General features: G+C 48.9%; 1 protein-coding gene across 1 annotated transcript in view; it reads left to right on the plus strand.

Annotated features, from left to right (window-relative positions):
• AQR (aquarius intron-binding spliceosomal factor) overlaps nt 1-24,730 on the plus strand; it is a 245,522-nt gene that overhangs the window by 62,717 nt on the left and 158,075 nt on the right. Inside the window, exons 13-16 of the mRNA XM_075330613.1 lie at nt 8,995-9,098; nt 17,781-17,883; nt 22,264-22,384; nt 23,405-23,546. Coding sequence (XP_075186728.1) covers nt 8,995-9,098; nt 17,781-17,883; nt 22,264-22,384; nt 23,405-23,546 — 470 coding nt within the window. The remainder of the gene's footprint in view (nt 1-8,994; nt 9,099-17,780; nt 17,884-22,263; nt 22,385-23,404; nt 23,547-24,730) is intronic.

Consider the following 24,730-nt stretch of genomic DNA (forward strand, 5'->3'; position numbering starts at 1 on the left):
TCACAGCTCACCACCCTGAACACAACATCCCCACTGTCAAACATGGTGGTGGCAGCATCATGGTTTGGGCCTGCTTTTCTTCAGCAGGGACAGGGAAGATGGTTAAAATTGATGGGAAGATGGATGGAGCCAAATACAGGACCATTCTTGAAGAAAATTTGTTGGAGTCTGCAAAAGACCTGAGACTGGGACGGAGATTTGTCTAACAACAAGACAATGATCCTGAACATAAAGCAAAATCTACAATGGAATGGTTCACAAATAAACGTATCCAGGTGTTAGAATGGCCAAGTCACAGTCCAGACCTGAATCCAATCGAGAATCTGTGGAAAGAGCAGAAAACTGCTGTTCACAAACGCCTCCATCCAACCTCACTCAGCTCCAGCTGTTACAACGGAAGAATGGGCAAGAATTTCAGTCTTTCCATGTGCAAAACTGATAGACACATACATCAAGCGACTGCAGCTGTAACCGCAGCCAAAGATGGCGCTACAAAGTATTAACTTAAAGAGGCCGAATAATATTGCACGCCCCAATTTTCAGTTATTTATTTTTTAAAAAAGTTTAAAATAAGCAATAAATATCGTTCAACTTTACCATTGTGTCCCACTTGTTGATTCTTCACCAGAACATTAACATTTTTATCTTTGTTAGTCTGAAATGTGGGAAAAGGTTGAAAAATTCAAGGGGGTCAAATACTTTCGCAAGGCACTGTATATAAGAATGCAGTATCAAAGGACAGAATATATGATGGGTTGGATACACTCTGATCAGATGCCCTGTTGGAGGAGGAAACAGAAATCATCTCAACAAAGTAAGGACGTACACTTTTCCGGTAGTGTTCTATCCATGGTGTCACAGATGGCACTTGTACGCATTATGGTCTATGGTACTGTTCACATATTCACTTTTTTTGCTGTTTGTGAGACGTCGTTTTTTGATCTTAGTCATGGATTAAAGTCATCTATATATATGTCTCCGGATGTGTTAAAATCACAAACCGCACACTCACTGAGCACTTCTGAAAATTCCATCCGAAACTCTGGTGCAAATTGTTCTATTTCCTCCACAATTTGCACATTAAAAAAATGAATGTCTGAAATATGCCTAAAGCTTAGCACCTTAAAGGGAATCTTCATAAAATGATATATTGTTTAAATCAGCTTTTTGTGTTGTGTGTTTTGAAAAGCTTTTTGGTTCCTTTGCACACGCTCATTAGACACTTAAGTACAAAAATAGGATTTGGATCCAACCACTGTGTCTAATGTACATGTGTTATTTCCCGAAACAAAAGTTTTTTTCTTTGTCGCTCCATTGGGAGACCCAGACAATTGACAATTGGGTGTATAGCTTCTGCCTCCGGAGGCCACACAAAGTATTACACTTTAAAAAGTGTAACCCCTGCCCTCTGCCTATACACCCTCCCGTGCATCACGGGCCCATCAGTTTTATGCTTTGTGTTGAAGGAGGCACACATTCACGCAAGCTCCACATTTTAGTCAGCAGCAGCTGCTGATTGTATCGGATGGAAGAAAAGAGGGCCCCCCACGGGGCCCCCGGCATGCTCCCTTCTCACCCCACTAAGTCGGCGGTGCTGTCAAGGTTGAGGTACCCATTGCGGGTACAAAGGCTGGAGCCACATGCCGTTTTCCTTCACCATCCCTTAGAGGCTCTGGGAGAAGTGGGATCCTAACCGGTCACCTTTCACTGGGACCGGGCTGCCTCCGCAGCCCCTGGGGGAATCTGACGGACAGGAGACTGGGTATCATCAGGGACAGGCCCTGCATCTAAAAGGTACTCTGTGTCCCCTTGGGGACGGTGCATGGAGCGCCTGTGTCACGGACGCTGCAGCGGCTGCTGTTTTTCTGTGACGACCGGGACTACCGCGCCGACCGCGCCTGTTCGCCGGCCACGTTATTAAATTTAGTCCTTGGCTTCTGCGGCCTAGTACCATAACTCCCGCCCCCGGGCCTGCCAGTCAGGGGTAAGGGCGGGACGGCCGACTGGACGTCGGCAGTGAGGGCTGGAGCATACTTAGGTGTTCTCCTCCCCCCTCACTGAGCACTGTGGGGCACCAGATTCCCGCACTTTATTAGTCACCGCCCACGGCTCCCTCCTCCCCTGAGAACTCTGGCAGCCATTGTTACAATCACTTCTGCCGGTGGAGGATTTCAGAACGAGCTCTACAGCTCTGGGAGGCCCAGGCAGGGAATCTGGTGGACACACAACCGCTTTGGGCGGTCGGTAAGCCACACCGGTTACCAGGTGCTGGCCCCCCTAGGGTGCCGAAGTGTATATATATATATATATATATATATATATATATATTTGTATACATTTTCTCTGTTCGGCCGCATTATTTTGCTTTTGGCTATATACCCTCACTGATCACTCTCAGAGGAGACAACAGCATGTCGTCCGCAAAGAGCAAGGGTGCCAAGGCACAGGCTTATTTTGCAACCTGTACCTCTTGTGCGGCTATGTTACCTGCAGGTTCCACCTACCCTCACTGTGTGCAATGCTCGGCCCCTGTGGCACTCACTCAGCCGGAGCCTCGGGCACTGGTGGGACCCTCGGCTCAGGCAGACCCTCCTGCTTCCCCTGTCCAGGTGGCAGGGACAGAGTTTGCAGTTTTGGCTGAGAAACTCTCTGAGTCGCTTTCACAATCCATGGCTCAGTCTATGGACAAATGGTCTGCTAAGATACTAGAAGCCTTGCAGTCCAGATCGGTAACACAGGCCCAGGGCACTGTGAGTTCATCGCCCCCAGGCCCCTCTCGGTCGGCGCAGCAAAGTGCTCCTGGGGTGACACCTAGGTCCCACGGTGAGGACTCCGACACGGACCGCAGTCGCAGACCGGCTAAGCGGGCTCGCTGGGAACCTTCCCCGACTTCATCACGCTGTTCGGGGTCTCAGCATGAGGACTCTCTGGAGGATGAAGCGGAGGTCGCAGCTCAGGGCTCTGATCCTGACTTTGCTCTCAATCTTGATACACCTGAAGGGGACGCCATAGTAAATGACCTTATAGCGTCCATCAACCAGGTGCTAGATCTTTCTCCCCAACTCCACCTATAGAGGAGTCGGCTTCGCAGCAGGAGAAGCACCAGTTTAGGTTTCCCAAACGTACACGGAGTGCGTTTTTCGATCACTCTAACTTCAGAGATGCTGTCCAGAAGCACAGAGCATTTCCGGACAAGCGCTTTACTAAACGCCTTAATGACACACGTTACCCCTTCCCCCCTGACGTAGTTAAGGGTTGGGCTCAGTGTCCCAAGGTGGATCCTCCAGTCTCTAGACTGGCGGCTAGATCCATAGTATCAGTGGCAGATGGTTCATCGCTCAAGGATGCCACTGACAGGCAAATAGAGCTCCTGATGAAATCCATCTATGAAGCCATAGGCGCGTCTTTTGCTCCGGCCTTTGCAGCCGTGTGGGCACTCCAAGCTATCTCAGCTTGTCTGTCTGAGATTAATGCGGTCACACGTACCTCTGCTCCGCAAGTTGTGTCTTTGACTTCTCAGGCGTCGGCCTTTTCGTCCTACGCCATGAACGCTGTCCTGGACTCTGCGAGCCGTACAGCGGTAGCGTCCGCCAATTCGGTGGCAGTCCGCAGGGCCATGTGGCTACACGAATGGAAGGCAGACTCTGCTTCCAAGAAGTTCTTAACCGGTTTGCCATTTTCTGGCGACCGTTTGTTTGGCGAGCAATTGGACAAAATTATTAAACAATCCAAGGGAAAGGACTCGTCCTTACCCCAGTCCAAACCAAACAGACCTCAGCAACGAAAAATACAACCGAGGTTTCGGTCCTTTCGGCCCTCAGCCAGGTCCCATTCCTCCACGTCCAACAGGTCAGAGAAGGGCCAGAGGAACTCTTCTGCATGGCGGTCTAAGTCACGTCCTACAAAGACCGCCGGAGGAACCGCCTCCAAGGCGGCCTCCTCATGACTTTCGGCCTCCCCAAACTGCATCCTCGGTCGGTGGCAGGCTCTCCCGCTTTTGCGACGCCTGGTGGCCACATGTCCAAGACCGATGGGTGAGAGACATTCTGTCTCACGGTTACAGGATAGAGCTCAGTTCTCGTCCTCCGACTCGTTTCTTCAGAACATCTCCGCCCCCCGAGCGAGCCGATGCACTTTTTCAGGCGGTGAACACTCTGAAGGCAGAAAGAGTTGTGATCCCCGTTCCCCTTCAAGAACGTGGTCGCGGTTTTTACTCCAACTTGTTCGTGGTGCCAAAAAAGGACGGATCATTCCGTCCCGTTCTGGACCTCAAACTGCTCAACAGACACGTGAGAACCAGACGGTTCCGGATGGAATCTCTCCGCTCTGTCATCGCCTCGATGTCCCAAGGAGTCTTCCTAGCATCAATCAACATCAGGGATGCTTATCTCCATGTGCCGATTGCACCAGAGCATCAACGCTTCCTGCGTTTCGCCATCGGGGACGAACACCTTCAGTTCGTGGCACTGCCTTTCGGCCTGGCGACAGCCCCACGGGTCTTCACCAAGGTCATGGCAGCAGTGGTGGCGGTCCTACACTCTCAGGGCCACTCGGTGATCCCTTACTTAGACGATCTTCTAGTCAAGGCACCCTCCCGGGTGGCATGTCAACACAGCCTGACCATTGCTCTGGAGACTCTCCAGAGGTTCGGGTGGATCATCAATTTCCCAAAGTCAAAATTGACACCGACCCAATCACTGACTTACCTCGGGATGGAGTTTCATACTCTCTCAGCGATAGTGAAGCTTCCGCTGGACAAACAGCGCTCGCTGCAGACAGGGGTGCACTCTCTCCTTCGGGCCCAGTCACACCCCTTGAGGCGCCTCATGCACTTCCTAGGGAAGATGGTGGCAGCAATGGAGGCAGTTCCCTTTGCGCAGTTTCATCTGCGTCCACTTCAATGGGACATTCTCCGCAAATGGGACAGGAGGTCGACGTCCCTAGACAGGAACGTCTCTCTTTCCCTTGCAGCCAAAACCTCTCTTCAGTGGTGGCTTCTTCCCACTTCTTTGTCGAAGAGAAAATCCTTCCTGCCCCCATCCTGGGCTGTGGTCACGACGGACGCGAGTCTGTCAGGGTGGGGAGCGGTCTTCCTCCACCACAGGGCTCAGGGAACCTGGACTCCGACAGAGTCCTCCCTTCAGATCAATGTTCTAGAGATAAGGGCAGTGTATCTAGCCCTAAAGGCGTTCCAGCGGTGGCTGGAGGGCAGGCAGATCCGAATACAGTCGGACAACGCCACGGCGGTCGCGTACATCAACCACCAGGGCGGCACACGCAGTCGTCAAGCCTTCCAAGAAGTTCGGCGGATTCTGCTGTGGGCGGAAGCCACAGCCTCCACCATCTCCGCAGTTCACATCCCGGGCGTAGAAAACTGGGAAGCAGACTTTCTCAGTCGCCAGGGCATGGACGCAGGGGAATGGTCTCTTCACCCGGACGTGTTTCAAGAGATCTGTTGCCGCTGGGGAACGCCGGACGTCGACCTCATGGCGTCTCGGCACAACAACAAAGTCCCGGCATTCATGGCACGGTCTCAAGATCACAGAGCTCTGGCGGCAGACGCATTAGTTCAGGATTGGTCGCAGTTTCGACTGCCTTATGTATTTCCTCCTCTGGCACTGCTGCCCAGAGTGTTACGCAAGATCAGGTCCAACTGCCGCCGCGCCATCCTCGTCGCTCCAGACTGGCCGAGCAGGTCGTGGTACCCGGATCTGTGGCACCTCACGGTGGGTCAACCGTGGGCACTCCCAGACCGACCAGACTTGCTGTCTCAAGGGCCATTTTTCCATCTGAATTCTGCGGCCCTCAACCTGACTGTGTGGCCATTGAGTCCTGGCTCCTAGCGTCCTCAGGGTTATCTCAAGATGTCATTGCCACCATGAGACAGGCCAGGAAGCCAACGTCCGCCAAGATCTATCACAGGGCTTGGAGGATCTTCTTATCCTGGTGCGCTGATCAGGGTTTTACCCCCTGGCCGTTTGCCTTACCCACTTTTCTTTCTTTCCTTCAATCCGGAATGGACAAGGGTTTGTCTCTCGGCTCTCTCAAGGGACAAGTATCGGCGCTTTCCGTGTTTCTTCAAAAGCGTCTAGCCAGGCTTCCGCAGGTCCGCACGTTCCTGCAGGGAGTTTGCCACATAGTCCCACCTTACAAGCGTCCGCTGGAACCCTGGGATGTTAACAGGGTGCTAACGGCTCTTCAGAAACCACCTTTCGAGCCGATGCGGGATGTCTCTCTATCACGCCTTTCGCAGAAGGTGGCCTTCCTAGTGGCAGTCACATCACTTCGGAGAGTGTCTGAGCTAGCAGCGCTGTCATGCAAAGCCCCCTTCCTGGTGTTTCACCAGGATAAGGTGGTTCTGCGTCCGGTCCCGGAATTTCTCCCTAAGGTGGTATCCCCTTTTCATCTCAATCAGGATATCTCCTTACCTTCTTTTTGCCCTCATCCAGTTCACCAATGTGAAAAGGATTTGCACTTGTTAGATCTGGTGAGAGCACTCCGGCTCTACATTTCTCGCACGGCGCCCCTGCGCCGTTCTGATGCGCTCTTTGTTCTTGTCGCTGGCCAGCGTAAGGGGTCGCAGGCTTCCAAGTCAACCTTGGCTCGGTGGATCAAGGAACCGATTCTTGAAGCCTACCGTTCTTCTGGGCTTCCGATTCCTTCAGGGCTGAAAGCCCATTCTACCAGAGCCGTAGGTGCATCCTGGGCATTGCGGCACCAGGCTACGGCTCAGCAGGTGTGTCAGGCGGCTACCTGGTCGAGTCTCCACACTTTCACGAAACACTATCAGGTGCATACCTATGTTTCGGCAGATGCCAGCCTAGGTAGGCGAGTCCTTCAGGCGGCGGTTGCCCACCTGTAAGAGGGGGCCGTTTCGGCTCTTTTTATCGAGGTATTCTTTTACCCACCCAGGGACTGCTTTTGGACGTCCCAATTGTCTGGGTCTCCCAATGGAGCGACAAAGAAGAAGGGAATTTTGTTTACTTACCGTAAATTCCTTTTCTTCTAGCTCCTATTGGGAGACCCAGCACCCGCCCCTGTTCCCTTCGGGCTGTTGTTCTTTTGTGTACACATGTTGTTCATGTTGAATTGTTCTTTTGGTTCATGGTTTCAGTTCTCCGAACATCCTTCGGATTGAATTTACCTTAGACCAATTTATAAGTTTCATCCTTCCTGCTTTGGCACCAAAACTGATGGGCCCGTGATGCACGGGAGGGTGTATAGGCAGAGGGGAGGGGTTACACTTTTTAAAGTGTAATACTTTGTGTGGCCTCTGGAGGCAGAAGCTATACACCCAAATGTCAATTGTCTGGGTCTCCCAATAGGAGCTAGAAGAAAAGGAATTTACGGTAAGTAAACAAAATTCCCTTCTTTTATATTGACAAAAATACATTTAAAGGATATGTTGGGTCTTCTGATAAACCTCTTCAGTCACTCTATAAGATTGCAGAGTTTGGAATCCTGACAGTGTGCGGTACACACGCTGTCAGGATTCCCTGGTATCGCCGGTAAGAGTGGGTGGATTGCATATATGCGGTCACTTGACGACTAACCAGTCAACTCCCTTATTTTGGAAGAAGCTAGGTACAAGGTACAGATAGTCAAAATATGGCTGGAAGTATGCAAATAACATACTTGTGCTCACGTGGCTACCCACTCTCTCCTGCAATACTGGTGAATCCTGACTGCATGCACACCACACACTGTCAGGATTCGGAAGTGTGCAGGCATATAAAGAGACTGCAGGGTTTGATTACATGACCGGACAACCTCTTTAATGCAAAACCTAACAGGAAACCTGTCGGGTACCCAAACACTATGAACCTGCAGGTATGGGGTTAGTCTGCAGATTAACAGGTCTCCAAAGCTGTGCAGCTACTGGGAGAAAATTAACTTTTTTCCTCCTGGCAGCCTCCGGCTTTCATACAGGCGTGCTGGCACTGCTTCATTCACCGCTCCATATACAGTCGTTGAAAGGCCCATTTCATACATCAGTTTTTTGCCATCAGTCGCAATACGCTGGATCTTTTTTTTCTCATTGACTTGTATTAATGATGGATGGTCTAACATTTCATACGTCGTGCGACGGATCCGTCGAAAAATGTTTGTTTGTCAGACGGAGCCGACATCCACATGCACGTTTTTTGTCTGCATCGAAAAAACGGACAGCAACGGATCCGTCCACGTCCGTCATTTGTTATAATGGATGCCTATGCGCGCAGGATCCGTCGCAATCTGTCAGATGACGGATTCTGGCGATGGATCCGTCTTTTTGTAACCAAGCATGCTCAGATGTGTAAATTCCATTCTTTGCCATGGAAAAAAGTAGTATGATGGATCCGTTTTTAAACTGGATCTGTCACATCAGTTTTACCACTATCGGCGATGGATCCGTCGCATCAGTCACAAAACGGATTGTGACTGATCAACAAAAACTGATGTGTGAAAAGGGCCTAACCAAGCCCTGGCACTTTGACCGACTGCCATCTCTTAAGTACATCAGTGCCAAGACTGCTATCAGTCAGTGTCGGGTGTGCTTATAGATGTTGCTCACTGTATACTGAGCAGGGACTGAAGCCTCATTGGCCACGCCTCTATGACTGAAAGCTGGAGGCTGCTGGGAAAAATAATGTTTATTTTCTCCCAGTAGTTGCTCTTTCAGTACTATGGTCGCACAACTTTGGAGTGCTTATTGACCTGCAGATTAACACCCTATCTGCAGGTTAATAATATTTCTAGACTTGACAGGTTCCCTTTTAAACGATCGGTCATTTGTTGATGATCGCTGCCCTTTAAGCCTTGAGCACAGGACAGTGTATGGCCTATACTATAGGAAAGAATACTAGCTGGTCTGCAGGACCCCCTGTGGTCACAGCACTGTATAGCTCCGGCCATGGCTGGAGCTGATGGCTGGGGTGCTGGACACCCCAGTAAATGTCAGCTGCACTGTGCAGTGATTGTGCCCCTTACATTCTTACACTCTTGTTCACACAGAGAGCCGCTTTCGCTCACTTCCCGGAGCTCTACAATTTTGCGCTCTCCAATGTGGCGGCTGTGGACACTCGGGAATCCCTTGTGAAGTGTTTTGGAGCACTCAGGTAAGAGAACGAAGGCTGCCATTGTGCTTTTCCCTTCTGTGTGTCAACCAGTGATTTGACTCTTAGTTCTCGCTCTCTTTAAATAGGAGGTATATCACATGCAGTGTGCAAAATTCAGCTCCGTTTCCCTGCTGCTGCTGCTGCAGCACTTCAGAGTACAGATGCTGCAGAACGTCTTAATAAAAAAAAAGGATGAACATGTTTAAAGGCGGGGTTGTTGAGTGATATATTGATGACCTAAATTTAGCATTGATCTTTCATATCAGATTAGTGGGGGTCAGAAATCCCCAACAATGAGTTATTAGCACAGGCGGTGGCCGGATGTAACCATCGAGCAGGGAGGCACTGCCCAGCTCCGTCAGACCCCCCCAATCTGATACTGTCTCATCAATATCATATGATCTGACAACCCCTTTTAATATTAAAGCAATTTCTCTGACACCTCAGAAAGCTGTTCTGCAGCAGCTGTTGAATGGTCTATTGAATATTACAGTAACATTATACTTCGTATAGCTTTACATTTTTCTAATTGTCTCATTTGCTTGCAGAGGAGTAAAATAATAAAGGGAGCGGTAACTGAACCTCCACGGGTCCTACTCTGCCTCTCTACTGCAGCCACGGTGTTTATTGTTAGGCTGCAGCGGTCTCCAGCACTCAGAACCACTGCCACTAATCACTGGACTTAGCACCTTGTTGGCTTTCTGAGCCCGGTAATAGGCTACAGTGGTATCATCATGTCTACCGCTGCAGACAATCAGTGGACTCAGAGGCTATGCCGAGGTAGACAAAAATCAAAAAGACTGCTGGAACACCATTGTAAATGTGAACAGGGTGCTAGCTAAAAAATACACACTCTATATAAAGTGAAAGCTGCACACTAAATTCAGAGACATATGAACAAGCATAACTGCTTTATAATACATAAGGAATGAAAAATACAACTGGCCATATGAAAAATGGAAAAATGTGACATTGCATAACTGCTGAGGATTATTTGAAAAAAGAGATATTTAGCTAATGTATTGATCAATTCATTACTGCCCCATAACCACTTCACGGTAATCTCTTATTTATGGGGTCCCTAACCAAATGTTACCTCTATATGCGGTTAAAACCTGCTTATGTGTATGGGTCTCTAACCAAATGTTACCTCTATGTTACCTGGCTATATAGGAAATTGAATAAACATGGATAAAGGGCAGGACTGAGTTCTCAGACAGAAAAAACTGCATAACAATCAAAAAGACTGCTGGAACACCATTGTAAATGTGAACAGGGTGCTAGCCAAAAAATACACAATCTATATAAATGTATTGATCAATTCATTACTGCTCGATAACCACTTCACGGCAGTCATGCAATGTCACATTTTTCAATGTTTTCACATGGATAATTGTCTTTCATTTCTTTATGTATTATAAAGCAGTTATGCTTGTCCATATTTCTCTGAATTTGGTGTGCAGCTTTCACTTCATATAGATTATGTATTTTTTGGCTAGCACCCTGTTCACATTTACAATGGTGTTCCAGTGGTCTTTTTGATTGTTATGCAGTTTTTTCTGTCTGAGAACTCAGTCCCGCCCTTTAGCCCTGTTTATTCAACTTCCTATATAGCTGGGTCCCTTGCTTCCCATACACAGCAGGTTTCAACCACACAAGAGGTAACATTTGGTTAGGTACCCGAAAAATAAGAGATTACCGTGAAGTGGTCATGGGGCAGTAATGAATTGATAATAATAATATTTATTCATTTATATAGCGCTATTAATTCCACAGCGCTTTACATACATCAGCAACACTGTCCCCATTGGGGCTCACAATCTAGAGTCCCTATCTGTATGTCTTTGGGGTGTGGGAGGAAACCGGAGACCCTGGAGGAAACCCATGGAAACATGGGGAGAACATACAAACTCCTTGCAGATGGTGTCCTTAGTGGGATTTCAACCCAGGACCCCAGCGCTGCAAGGCTGCAGTGCTAACCACTGAGCCACCACAAGACTGCAGTGCTAACCACTGAGCCACCGTGCCGCCCATTGATCAATACATTAGCTAAATATCTTTTTCTTTGTCGCTCCTAATTGGGAGACCCAGACAATTGGGTGTATAGCTACTGCCTCCGGAGGCCACACAAAGCACTACACTTAAAAGTGTAAAGCCCCTCCCCTTCTGCCTATACACCCCCCGTGGGATCACGGGCTCCTCAGTTTTCATGCTTTGTGCGAAGGAGGTCAGACATCCACGCATAGCTCCACTGTTTAGTCAGCAGCAGCTGCTGACTATGTCGGATGGAAGAAAAGAGGGCCCATACTAGGGCCCCCAGCATGCTCCCTTCTCACCCCACTTTTGTCGGCGGTGTTTGTTAAGGTTGAGGTACCCATTGCGGGTACGGAGGCTGGAGCCCACATGCTGCTTCCTTCCCCATCCCCCTTAGGGCTCTGGGTGAAGTGGGATTTTACCGGTCTCCAGGCACTGAGACCGTGCTCCATCCACAGCCCCTGGGGATTCTGCTGGATATGGAGCTGAGTATCGTCAGGGACAGGGCCCTGCTACGTCAAGGTACTCTGTGTCCCCGTACAGACCGCGCGCAGACACACTGCAGCATTGCTGGGTGTGTTAGTGCGCCGGGGACAACAGCGCTGCGCGCTTGTGCCATTACTAGCTACAGCTCTGCTGAGTGAGTCAATGTATTGGGAACTGCCGCGCCGGCCGCTGCTGTCAGTTCACGCTGCGGCGCGGCTGGGATTTGTGGTGCGCCGGGGACTTCCGCGCTGGCCGTGCATATATGACGGCGGCGCTTATTACTCGAGTCCCCGGCTTTTGCGGCCTAGTTTCGTTTCGTTCCCGCCCCCAGGCCTGCCAGTCAGGGGAAGGGCGGGACGCTGTACAGAACGTCAGCGCCGAGGGCTGGAGTCTACTTTACATACTCCAGCCCTCACACTGGGCACAGTGGGACGCCAGTTTCCCGCACTTTGTCTGAGGCACGCCCACGGTCCGCCCCTCTTCACAGAACGCCGGCAGCCATTCCTGTGTGCAGTCTGAGCTGGAGAGGGGAGACAAGTTCTGGGAGACCCAGACACGGGATTCTGGCGACCACACACCCGCGTTTGAGCGGGCGGTAAGCGGCACCTCTGGTGCTGACCCCACTAGTGCCGAAGTGTACATTTGTATTTTTATGCTTACATGCTATACATTGCACTGTACGGTCGCTGGTGATTTTTGGCTATATACCCTCCTAGATTGCTCAGAGGAGACAACAGCATGTCATCCGCAAAAAGCAAGGGTGCCAAGGCACAGGCTTTCTATGCTGCTTGTACCGCATGTGAGGCTACTCTACCGGCAGGTTCCACTGACCCCCATTGTGTGCAGTGCTCGGCCCCTGTGGCACTTGCTCGGCCGGGGCCTCTGCTAGAGGTGACCCAGGGAGAACCACCTGTGAATACTGTCCAGGTGACGGGGACGGAGTTTGCAGTTTTTGCTGATAGTTTGTCTGTGACTATGACTAAAATTCTAGAAACTTTGCAGTCTAGACCAGTAACTCAGACCATGGGCACTGTTGAATCATTGCTCCCTGGTCCCCCTCGGTTGGAACAGCTCCGGGCTCCGGGGGTGTCCCATGCATCCCAGGGTGATGGCTCTGACACGGACGACAGTCCCAGACAGCCTAAACGAGCTCGCTATGAGCGGCCCTCGACTTCATCACACTGGTCAGGGTCCCAGCAGGAGGACTCTCTGTATGATGAGGCGGAGGTAGCTGATCAGGATTCTGATCCTGAGACCGCTCTCAATCTGGATACTCCTGATGGTGACGCCATAGTGAATGATCTTATAGCGTCCATCAATAGAATGTTGGATATTTCTCCCCCAGCTCCTCCAGTGGAGGAGTCAGCTTCACAGCAGGAGAAATTCCATTTCAGGTATCCCAAGCGTAAATTAAGTACTTTTCTGGACCACTCTGACTTTAGAGAGGCAGTCCAGAAACACCACGCTTATCCAGATAAGCGTTTCTCCAAACGGCTTAAGGATACACGTTATCCCTTTCCCCCTGACGTGGTCAAGGGCTGGACCCAGTGTCCAAAGGTGGATCCTCCAATCTCCAGGCTTGCGGCTAGATCCATAGTTGCAGTGGAAGATGGGGCTGCACTTAAAGATGCCACTGACAGACAGATGGAGCTCTGGTTGAAATCCATCTATGAAGCTATCGGCGCGTCGTTTGCTCCAGCATTCGCAGCCGTATGGGCACTCCAAGCTATTTCAGCTGGTCTTACACAGATTGACACGGTCACACGTACATCTGTTCCGCAGGTGGCATCCTTAACCTCTCAAATGTCTGCATTTGCGTCTTACGCGATTAATGCTGTCCTGGACTCTACGAGCCGTACGGCAGTGGCGTCCGCCAACTCCGTGGTTTTACGCAGAGCCTTGTGGTTAAGGGAATGGAAGGCAGATTCTGCTTCCAAAAAGTGCTTAACCAGTTTGCCATTTTCTGGTGACCGACTGTTTGGTGAGCGTTTGGATGAAATCATTAAACAGTCCAAGGGTAAGGATTCATCTTTACCTCAGCCCAGACAAAACAAACCCCAACAGAGGAGGGGACAGTCGGGGTTTCGGTCCTTTCGAGGCTCGGGCAGGTCCCAATTCTCCTCGTCCAAAAGGACTCAAAAGGATCAGAGGAGCTCAGATTCTTGGCGGGCTCAGTCACGCCCAAAAAAGACAGCCAGAAGACCCGCTACCAAGGCGGCTTCCTCATGACTTTCGGCCTCCTCTCTCCGCATCCTCGGTCGGTGGCAGGCTCTCCCGCTTTGGCGACATTTGGCTGCCACAGGTCAAAGACCGTTGGGTGAGAGACATTCTGTCTCACGGGTACAGGATAGAGTTCAGTTCTCGTCCTCCAACTCGATTCTTCAGAACTTCTCCACCTCCCGACCGAGCCGATGCTCTTCTGCAAGCGGTGTGCACTCTAAAGGCAGAAGGAGTGGTGACCCCTGTTCCTCTTCAGGAGCAAGGTCACGGTTTTTACTCCAATTTGTTTGTGGTGCCAAAAAAGGACGGGTCTTTCCGTCCCGTTCTGGATCTAAAACTGCTCAACAAGCACGTGAAAACCAGGCGGTTCCGGATGGAATCCCTCCGCTCCGTCATCGCCTCAATGTCTCAAGGAGATTTCCTAGCATCAATAGACATCAAGGATGCTTATCTCCACGTGCCGATTGCTCCAGAGCACCAGCGTTTTCTACGCTTCGTTATAGGAGACGAACACCTTCAGTTCGTAGCTCTGCCTTTCGGGCTGGCGACAGCCCCACGGGTCTTCACCAAGGTCATGGCAGCAGTAGTAGCAGTCCTGCACTCTCAAGGTCACTCTGTGATCCCGTATTTGGACGATCTACTTGTCAAGGCACCCTCTCAAGAGGCATGCCAACACAGCCTGAACGTTGCGCTGGAGACTCTCCAGAGTTTCGGGTGGATCATCAACTTTTCAAAGTCAAATCTGACCCCGACCCAATCGCTAACATATCTTGGCATGGAGTTTCATACTCTCTCAGCGATAGTGAAGCTTCCGCTGGACAAACAGCGTTCACTACAGACAGGGGTGCAATCTCTCCTTCAAGGCCAGTCACACCCCTTGAGACGCCTCATGCACTTCCTAGGGAAGATGGTAGCAACAATGGAGGCAGTCCCTTTCGCGCAGTTTCATCTGCGTCCACTACAATGGGACATTCTCCGCCAATGGGACGGGAAGTCGACGTCCCTCGACAGGAACGTCTCCCTTTCTCAGGCGGCCAAGGAATCTCTTCGGTGGTGGCTTCTTCCCACCTCATTGTCAAAAGGAAAGTCCTTTCTACCCCCATCCTGGGCGGTGGTTACGACAGACGCGAGTCTTTCAGGGTGGGGAGCAGTTTTTCTCCACCACAGGGCTCAAGGTACGTGGACTCAGCAAGAGTCCACCCTTCAGATCAATGTTCTGGAAATCAGAGCAGTGTATCTTGCCCTACAAGCCTTCCAGCAGTGGCTGGAAGGCAAGCAGATCCGAATTCAGTCGGACAACTCCACAGCGGTGGCATACATCAACCACCAAGGAGGAACACGCAGTCGGCAAGCCTTCCGGGAAGTCCGGCGGATTCTGACGTGGGTGGAAGACATGGCATCCACCATATCCGCAGTTCACATCCCAGGCGTGGAAAACTAGGAAGCAGACTTCCTCAGTCGCCAGGGTATGGACGCAGGGGAATGGTCTCTTCACCCGGACGTGTTTCAGGAGATCTGTCGCCGCTGGGGGATGCCGGCCGTCGACCTAATGGCGTCCCGGCACAACAACAAGGTCCCGGCTTTCATGGCACGGTCTCACGATCACCGAGCTCTGGCGGCGGACGCCTTAGTTCAAGATTGGTCGCAGTTCCGGCTACCTTATGTGTTCCCACCTCTGGCACTGTTGCCCAGAGTGCTGCGCAAGATCAGGTCCGACTGCCGCCGCGCCATCCTTGTCGCTCCAGACTGGCCGAGGAGGTCGTGGTACCCGGATCTGTGGCACCTCACGGTAGGCCAACCGTGTGCACTACCAGACCGACCAGACTTGTTGTCCCAAGGGCCGTTTTTCCATCGGAATTCTGCGGCCCTGAACCTGACTGTGTGGCCATTGAGTCCTGGATCCTAGCGTCTTCAGGATTATCTCAAGAGGTCATTGCCACCATGAGACAGGCTAGAAAACCATCCTCCGCCAAGATCTACCACAGGACGTGGAAGATATTCTTATCTTGGTGCTCTGCTCAGGGAGTTTCTCCCTGGCCATTTGCATTGCCTACTCTTCTTTCCTTCCTGCAATCCGGTTTGGAAAAAGGTTTGTCGCTAGGCTCCCTTAAAGGACAAGTCTCAGCGCTATCTGTATTTTTTCAGAAACGCCTAGCACGACTTCCTCAGGTACGCACGTTCCTGCAAGGGGTTTGTCATATCGTCCCTCCTTACAAGCGGCCGTTAGAGCCCTGGGATCTGAACAGGGTTCTAATTGCTCTCTAGAAGCCGCCTTTCGAGCCTATGAGGGATGTTTCCCTTTCTCGCCTTTCACAGAAAGTGGCCTTTCTAGTAGCGGTCACGTCTCTTCGGAGAGTGTCCGAGCTAGCAGCGCTGTCATGCAAATCTCCCTTCCTGGTGTTTCACCAGGACAAGGTGGTTCTGCGCCCGATTCCGGAGTTTCTCCCTAAGGTGGTATCCCCCTTTCATCTCAATCAGGATATCGTCTTACCTTCTTTGTGTCCTCATCCAGTTCATCAATGTGAAAAGGATTTGCATTTGTTGGATCTGGTGAGAGCACTCAGAATCTACATTTCCCGCACGGCGCCTCTGTGCCGCTCGGATACACTCTTTGTCCTTGTCGCTGGTCAGCGTAAAGGGTCGCAAGCTTCCAAATCCACCCTGGCTCGGTGGATCAAGGAACCAATTCTTGAAGCCTACCGTTCTGCTGGGATTCCGGTTCCCTCAGGGCTGAAGGCCCATTCTACCAGAGCCGTGGGTGCATCCTGGGCATTACGGCACCAGGCTACGGCTCAGCAGGTGTGCCAGGCGGCTACCTGGTCGAGTCTGCACACTTTTACCAAGCATTATCAGGTGCATACCTACGCTTCGGCGGACGCCAGCCTAGGTAGACAAGTCCTTCAGGCGGCGGTTGCCCACCTGTAGGAAAGGGCTGTTTTTACGGCCCTATCACGAGGTGTTATTTTACCCACCCAGGGACTGCTTTTGGACGTCCCAATTGTCTGGGTCTCCCAATTAGGAGCGACAAAGAAGAAGGGAATTTTGTTTACTTACCGTAAATTCCTTTTCTTCTAGCTCCAATTGGGAGACCCAGCACCCGCCCTGTTTTCTTAGGGATTTTTGTTTTTTCGGGTACACATGTTGTTCATGTTGAATGGTTTCAGTTCTCCGATGTTTCTTCGGATCGAATTTGTTTTTAAACCAGTTATTGGCTTTCCTCCTTCTTGCTCTTGCACTAAAACTGAGGAGCCCGTGATCCCACGGAGGGTGTATAGGCAGAAGGGGAGGGGCTTTACACTTTTAAGTGTAGTGCTTTGTGTGGCCTCCGGAGGCAGTAGCTATACACCCAATTGTCTGGGTCTCCCAATTGGAGCTAGAAGAAAAGGAATTTACGGTAAGTAAACAAAATTCCCTTCTTTTCAAATAATCCTCAGCAATCATGCAATGTCACATTTTTAAATTTTTCATATGGCTAATTGTGTTTTTCATTTCTTTGGGTCATAGAGCAGTTATGCTTATTCATATTTCTCTGGGTGAGGTATACAACAAAACACTGAGCACAGTGATTGTCTGCAGCATTTGCAAGTACTGTATACATGACATCATCACTGCAACCTATCAATAAAGACCAGAGAGGCATCGCTGGATTTCAGTTCAGTTTGTTCTTTTACTCTGAACTCATGTGGTACAATAATACTTGAAAAAGGGAGTACATTGAGGTTGGGCTGTAGAAGTGCCAGCTTCTGCTTCACATGGGCCATAATCATAACCCTACATGAATGAAGAAAAGTCAGGCAGCACATTGGTACTCTTGTTTTTTATACAGAGCAGACATATTCCATGGCAGTGTACAAAGGCTTTCCTTCCATGGGGCGGACATAGCACGGTTTTAGTATAAACACTTCTGTCTTGTGGATTGTGCTTTTTGTTTTTTCGCCGCAGTCCCAACACTCTCCACCAGGTGGCCTCGTACCTGTGTCTATTGCCGGCTTTGGCTGAAGGAGAAGAGACTGCGTATGACAGTGAGATCCTGCTGGAGCTGCTGGTAGGTTCCTGTAGGTTTATGTTACATGCTGTAATAATCATGTCTATTGTATTTTACTTGTACAGTTCTTCATTTACATAACATTTCCAGTATAATAATTCCCCTGCACTGGATGGTGTTTTTGTCATTAGTGGTGATATTTGCATTAGATACATTACACATAACTGTTGATGGTAGATGTTCGGTATACATTCATTACTATATAGTTTCATCTTTGGCAAGAAATAAACTATTACATTGTCTAAAGAGATAAAGACATGCAAATTAGCTCTCGTCTAGGGGGAAGCCAACGGTCTCCACCGCCATTTACTGGAGGGAGCTTACCAGTAAGGCAAAGTCTGACCCTTCACTGAGCCGTGCCAAACCAGAGCCTTCAACAAACCAAGAGACCCAACCACAAGCAGCTGTTTGAGGGATTTTGCCCTTCATCAGTGCAGAGCAGGGCACTGGTTGGCTGGCTGAGTGGCCATTTATGTACTTCATGGGTTCTCTTTATATTGCACATTAGCTGGCTTTAGAGACTTTAAAGGGAACCTGTCACCGTTTTTTTGGCCTATAAGCCACGGCCACCACCAGTGGGCTGTTATATATAGCATTCTAACATGCTGTATATAAGAGCCCAGGACGCTGTGTAGAACGAAAAAAACACTTTTTATAATACTCACCTAACGGTTGCTCTACGGTGGATTCTAGTCAGATGGGTGTCTCCGTTCTCGGGTGCCAGCGCCTCCTCTTTCGGCCATCTTCATTCTCCTTCTTCTGTAACTGGGGTCCATGACGCGTCCTACATCATCCACACTCGCTGGCATTGAGGTCCTGCGCAGGTGCACTTTGATCTATCCTGAGTAGGGCAGATCAAAGTATTGTAGTGCGCCTGCGCAGCACCGGCGAGTGTGTATGATGTAGGATGTGTCATGCACCCCGGCTTCAGAAGGAGGACGAAGATGGCCGAAAGAGGAGGCACCGCACCCGGAGAACGGAGACGCCCATCAGACTAGCATCCACATAGAGTGACCGTTAGGTGAGTATTACAAAGTGTTTTTATGTTCTACACAGCGGCCTGGGCTCTTATATACAGCATGCTAGAATGCCGTATATAAGAGCCCACTGGTGGTGGCCGCAGCTTATAGGCCAAAAAACTGGTGACTGGTTCCCTTTAAAGGATCGGTATTTTTTATAAGGTAGCGATCACCTTTAGGTGGCATTTAAAGTGCCAGATTCTGTCCTCCCAGATGTGAGCTAATTTGTGTATCTGCTAGCTATGAACTGTTGCCTGATGCTTTGAAGGGGTTTTCATGTTTTGGAAAACCGAAACCAAAGTTCATTTAAAAAAACAAAAAAAAATAATAAGCTTGCCTTACTCACCGTCACCAGGTCCAACACTAAGTTTCCTCTGTTATTGTGCGCTGCAGCCAATAATGGAGTGCAGCAGCTTGTGCCTTCAATTTGGACATCGTTTTTGAGCTCACTTACTGCCTGCAGCGCTGACACCATGCAATTTCCATTAAACATTTCGCAACGTTTGGCTTTTGCAACCTCCTTTTGTTTCACTGCACTTCCAAGTTTGATGCGGTCTGTGGTCATAAATCAGAAAAAGAGATAAAGGAGCTACAAGCTCCCATCAGACCATCACCGTGAGCTCACTGACTGATCCTCAGTTAGCTTTCTCTGCAGCCAGCAATAAACAGTTCAACATGGAGGCTGTAGAAGCCAAACTGCAAAGTTATTAATGCAAGACAATGTACAAACATTTCGTTTTAGCCTCATTAAGGGCAGTGTTTTATCAGAGGAAAGCCTTCTCTTTGTTTTTAGGACACTAATATCCTAGGCTGTATTATGTGTGGCAGGACTTATCTGATCTCATCATTAGTGTAGTTTGGATTGGCCACTAGATGTCGATCTAACCTATATTTACATGTGAGCAGAAGTGCAGCGCTTCATAGTTTACTGAGAAAAGTGACAACTACTTGTCAAGGAAGCAGAGCCCTGTGCTGTGAGTGCAATAGTTCTCCACAGCATCGAAGGCTGTGCGACTTTCTCTGTATGTATACAGTACTGTGCAAAAGTTTCAGGCAGGTATGGGCAAAATGCTGCAGAGTACCGTGCTTTGAGAAAACAATTGCACACACACAGATAAGAGAAGCACAGTTGTTTTTTGTATTTTAACCCCTACATCATGCTGTCCTCAGATTACATAGCAAAAACCTGTTGACCGATTCCCTTTAAGACAATGAGAATATAGGGACACAAGGCAAATGTTACATTTTTGTTATTAAAAAGTAGTATAAAATAGAAATGTATAAATCTACTTTTGCCATAACTGCACTGATCTGCAGATGTATGTTGTCATTTTTAACACAATGAAACCTGTAAAAACAATATGCAGAATAGATAATACTTGTCAGTCCACGCAATAAAGCATTTTTTTTTATTACCGTTTTTTCCGGCGTATAAGAAGACTGGGCGTATAAGACAACCCCCCAACTTTTCCAGTTAAAATATAGAGTTTGAGATATATTGTATATACTAGAGTATAAGCTGACCCGAGTAATGTGCCCATTGTTTAGTAATCTCCCCTGCAGTAATGTGCCCATTGTTTAGCGATCTCACCTGCAGTAATGTGCCCTGCAGTAATGTGCCCATTGTTTAGTAATGTGCCCTGCAGTAATGTGCCCATTGTTTAGTAATGTGCCCCAAATTTAGTAATTTGCCCTGCAGTAATGTGCCCATTGTTTAGTAATGTGCCCTGCAGTAATGTGCCCATTGTTTAGTAATGTGCCCATTGTTTAGTAATGGGCCCTGCAGTAATGTGCCCTTTGTTTAGTAATGGGCCCTGCAGTAATGTGCCCATTGTTTAGTAATGTCCCCTGCAGTAATGTGCCCATTGTTTAGTAATGTCCCCTGCAGTAATGTGCCCATTGTTTAGCGATCTCACCTGCAGTAATGTGCCCTGCAGTAATGTGCCCATTGTTTAGTAATGTGCCCTGCAGTAATGTGCCCATTGTTTAGTAATGTGCCCCAAATTTAGTAATTTGCCCTGCAGTAATGTGCCCATTGTTTAGTAATGTCCCCTGTAGTAATGTGCCCATTGTTTAGTAATGTGCCCTGCAGTAATGTGCCCATTGTTTAGTAATGTGCCCATTGTTTAGTAATGGGCCCTGCAGTAATGTGCCCTTTGTTTAGTAATGGGCCCTGCAGTAATGTGCCCATTGTTTAGTAATGTCCCCTGCAGTAATGTGCCCATTGTTTAGTAATGTCCCCTGCAGTAATGTGCCCTGTAGTAATGTGCCCATTGTTTAGTAATGTGCCCTGCAGTAATGTGCCCATTGTTTAGTAATGCCCTCCTACTGGTCTCCTTCTTGTCCCCTATTATGTTATCTTGTCCCTATATTATGTTTACACACAATAAAAATTCTCACCTGTCCTCCGCTCCCGCGGTGTCCTCAGCTGCTTCTTGCAGACCGCAGACGCTTAGACTTCTTGGTGATCTTGTCCGGTGCACGGAGCTACCACAAAAAGGCTGCCATCATGGCTTTACTGCGTTGCAGCAAAGCATTCAACTGCTGTAAAGCGCTGACAGCAGTGGCGACTCCGTGCACCGGATGTTATCATCAAGGAGTGCTTCTTGTTGACCACAAGCACATAGACCCCTCCATGATCACATCCAATACATAGGGCCGCCGCAGCTGTCGGTGCTTTACTGCAGTTGAATGCTTTGCGCTGCTGCCGCCGTAAAGCATTAAACTGCATTAAAGCCGTGATGGCAGCCTGCAGCAGCGGCTCTGTGCACCGCACAAGATCACTGAGAGGTCTAAGCACCTGCGGTCTGCAAGAAGCAGCTGAGGACATCGTGGGAGCGGAGGAGAGGTGAGAAATTGTTTTTTGGTAACCTCACTGCGAGATCTGAGAGGCAGGGTCTTGGAGACAGGGAAGGCTTATAAATAAATGACCTAATTATACGCCTTATAAGACGACACCCAGCGTATAAGACGACCCCCACCTTTTGAGAAGATTTTCAGGGGTTAAAAAGTCGTCTTATACGCCGGAAAATATGGTATATTATCTCTTAAAAACTTGTCCTGCACAAAACAAGCCCCTGTACGGCTTTGCTGACTCAAAAATTACAATTTGTTTTGCCTCTTGCAAGGAGGGGATGAAAAGCAAAAATGGGAAATGGTCAGTATGCCAAAAGGCCCCATACCGGCCAGCACACAGGACTACTGTACTTTTCAATGTAAATTGAATTTGTTTGGAAAATGTCCGCTAGTAACACCTAGTAATGTAACAGCTGCCTATTAAGCAATCTTTTCTCCATAAAGTGGAATGGTGCAGACATTGCCGCGTGCCGAGCTCCTGCATGTCCTGTCTCCCATTGTGCAGGTGTCCCGTCACGAGCGGCGAATCTCTCAGATCCAGCAGCTGAACCAGATGCCCTTGTACCCCACCGAGAAGATCATCTGGGATGAGAACATTGTGCCCACGGAGTACTATTCTGGGGAAGGTGAGGCCGGAAACCGATATCCACGCCGCATTGTCGCTGCTGTAATAAGCTCTAATATCGCGAAAACCACCAATATAACTGCGGCTTGTAATGTAATCTTGTGTCAGCCATGCTGCCCGCAGCCGCTTACACGGATGTGACTCCTGACACCTCCACTACTTAGCACTGTAACACTTCACTTACCAAATCCTTGCATTACATACAGCTGGCTGCACTGGTTACTGCAGTATAATGGAGCAGTAGCCTTGTTACTTTTAGGCAGGTGAGGGAGGCATTCCCTAAATCCCCCTTCTCGCTCCTGCGCTTCCGGATACTCTGCTATCACCATATGTAACGAGAGTGGGCCCAGTAACTGAGAAGATAACGGCTCACAAGGCAATCCCCTAATATACCTTGTGAATAAAGGGAACCTGTCACCAGATTTGGGGTCTATAAGCTGCGGCCACCACCAGTGGGCTCTTATATACAGCATTCTAACATGCTGTATATAAGAGCCCAGGTCACTGTGTAGAATGTAAAAATCACTTTATAATACTCACCTAAGCAGCAGGGTGGTGCAGACTGGTCGGATGGGTGTCTCCTGGTGCGGCGCCTCCTCTTTTGGCCATCTTTGTCCTCCTTCTGAAGCCTGGGTGCATGACGCGTCCTACGTAATCCACACTAGCCGGCATTGAGGTCCCGTGCAGGCGCACTACAATACTTTGATCTGCCCAGTACCGGAGAACGGAGACACCCATCTGACCAATCTGCACCGCCCCTTAGGTGAGTATTATAAAGGGATTTTTACGTTCTACACAGCGGCCTGCGCTCTTATATACGGCATGTTAGAATGCTGTATAAAGAGTCCACTGGTGGTGGCCGCAGCTTATAGGGCAAAAAAGTGGTGACAGGTTCCCTTTAAAAGGGTCTCTTGTCTTCACTTTTATCCAATCCCGTTGGCCCCCATTGTCCAACGTTTCATGGGTTTGTCACCGATTTTGTCTGCTGTATATCATCTTGAACTTTGGCTTTCTTCCTTAGGGTGCTTGGCATTGCCAAAGTTGAATCTGCAGTTCCTTACTCTACATGACTACCTTCTTCGAAATTTTAACCTCTTCCGCTTGGAGTCTACATATGAAATTCGTCAGGATATTGAAGACATTGTGTGCCGGCTGAAGCCCTGGTAAGCAACAGACTTGCTGTATTTTGTAGTAGGAGTTGCCTGGCTACAGGCGGCCATGCACGTTAGGTACGGCCGAATGCTGGTTTGGCTGACGTCTACTCCTGATCCCGCCATACACATGTGCGCTCACCTCAGCTACATATGCATGTACTCCTTATCAAAAGCATAACCCTTTCCCAGCACAGTGACAGGGTCAGACAAGTTGATATCCAAAAAGCCTGGCTGTTCTTTTTCTTAATACCAAATATCAGGACACCCTCATAAACATACAGCTCTGGCAAAAATTAAGAGGCCACTACAAATTTTTCTGATTCTTCTCTTTATAGGTATATTTTTGAGTAAAATGTAAATTGTTCCTTTATTCTATAAAATACTGACAACGTCTCCGAATTTCCAAGCTATAGATTTTGTATTTATTTTCTGAAAATGAGAAATGGTCAAAATAACAAAACAAAGCATTGCTTTCATCACCTCAAATAATGCAAAGAAAGCAAGTTCATCATCATTTAGAAATAACAATACTAATAATGTTTTATCTCAGGAAGATTCACAAATCAATATTTTGTGGAATAACCATGATTTTTAATCCCAGCTTTCATGCGACTTGGCTGCTTTCCATTAGTCTGTCACACTGCTTTTGGGTGACCTTATGTCACTCCTGGTGCAAAAATGTAAGCAGTTCTTTGATGGCTTGTGACTATCCATCTTCCTCTTGATTACATTCCAGAGGTTTTCAATGGGGTTCAGGTCTGGAGATTGGGCTGGCCATGACAGTGTTTTTTGATGTGGTGGTCCTTCATCCAACCACTGATTGACCTAGCCCTCTTAAAGGAGTTGTCCGTGATAAGTCTGCAGTCACTCGATATGTCCCTCTCACATAGAGCTGTGAGGATTCTCTGGTTTATGAACTGGGAATGGCTGTCATGTGATATGTAAACTTTTGGCCAGAATCCGTCTACAGGGGCACAGCCTCGCACAATGCACTTGAATTGAACAAGACGTCACCCATCTAGTTAGATTGTGGCCGTGACTATGCATATCACATTCCCACAGAGACGTGACCGCCATTCCCAGCTCTGACACTTGAGGATCCGCACAGTGTGAGTAATGTGAGGATTCACAAATATGCAGTCACACAGAGTGTCTGCAGACTTGTGGATTTTGACCGGACAATCCCTTTAAGT

This window comes from Anomaloglossus baeobatrachus, chromosome 12 (assembly GCF_048569485.1).
Source record: "Anomaloglossus baeobatrachus isolate aAnoBae1 chromosome 12, aAnoBae1.hap1, whole genome shotgun sequence".
In the NCBI taxonomy this organism is placed as follows: Eukaryota; Metazoa; Chordata; class Amphibia; order Anura; family Aromobatidae; genus Anomaloglossus; species Anomaloglossus baeobatrachus.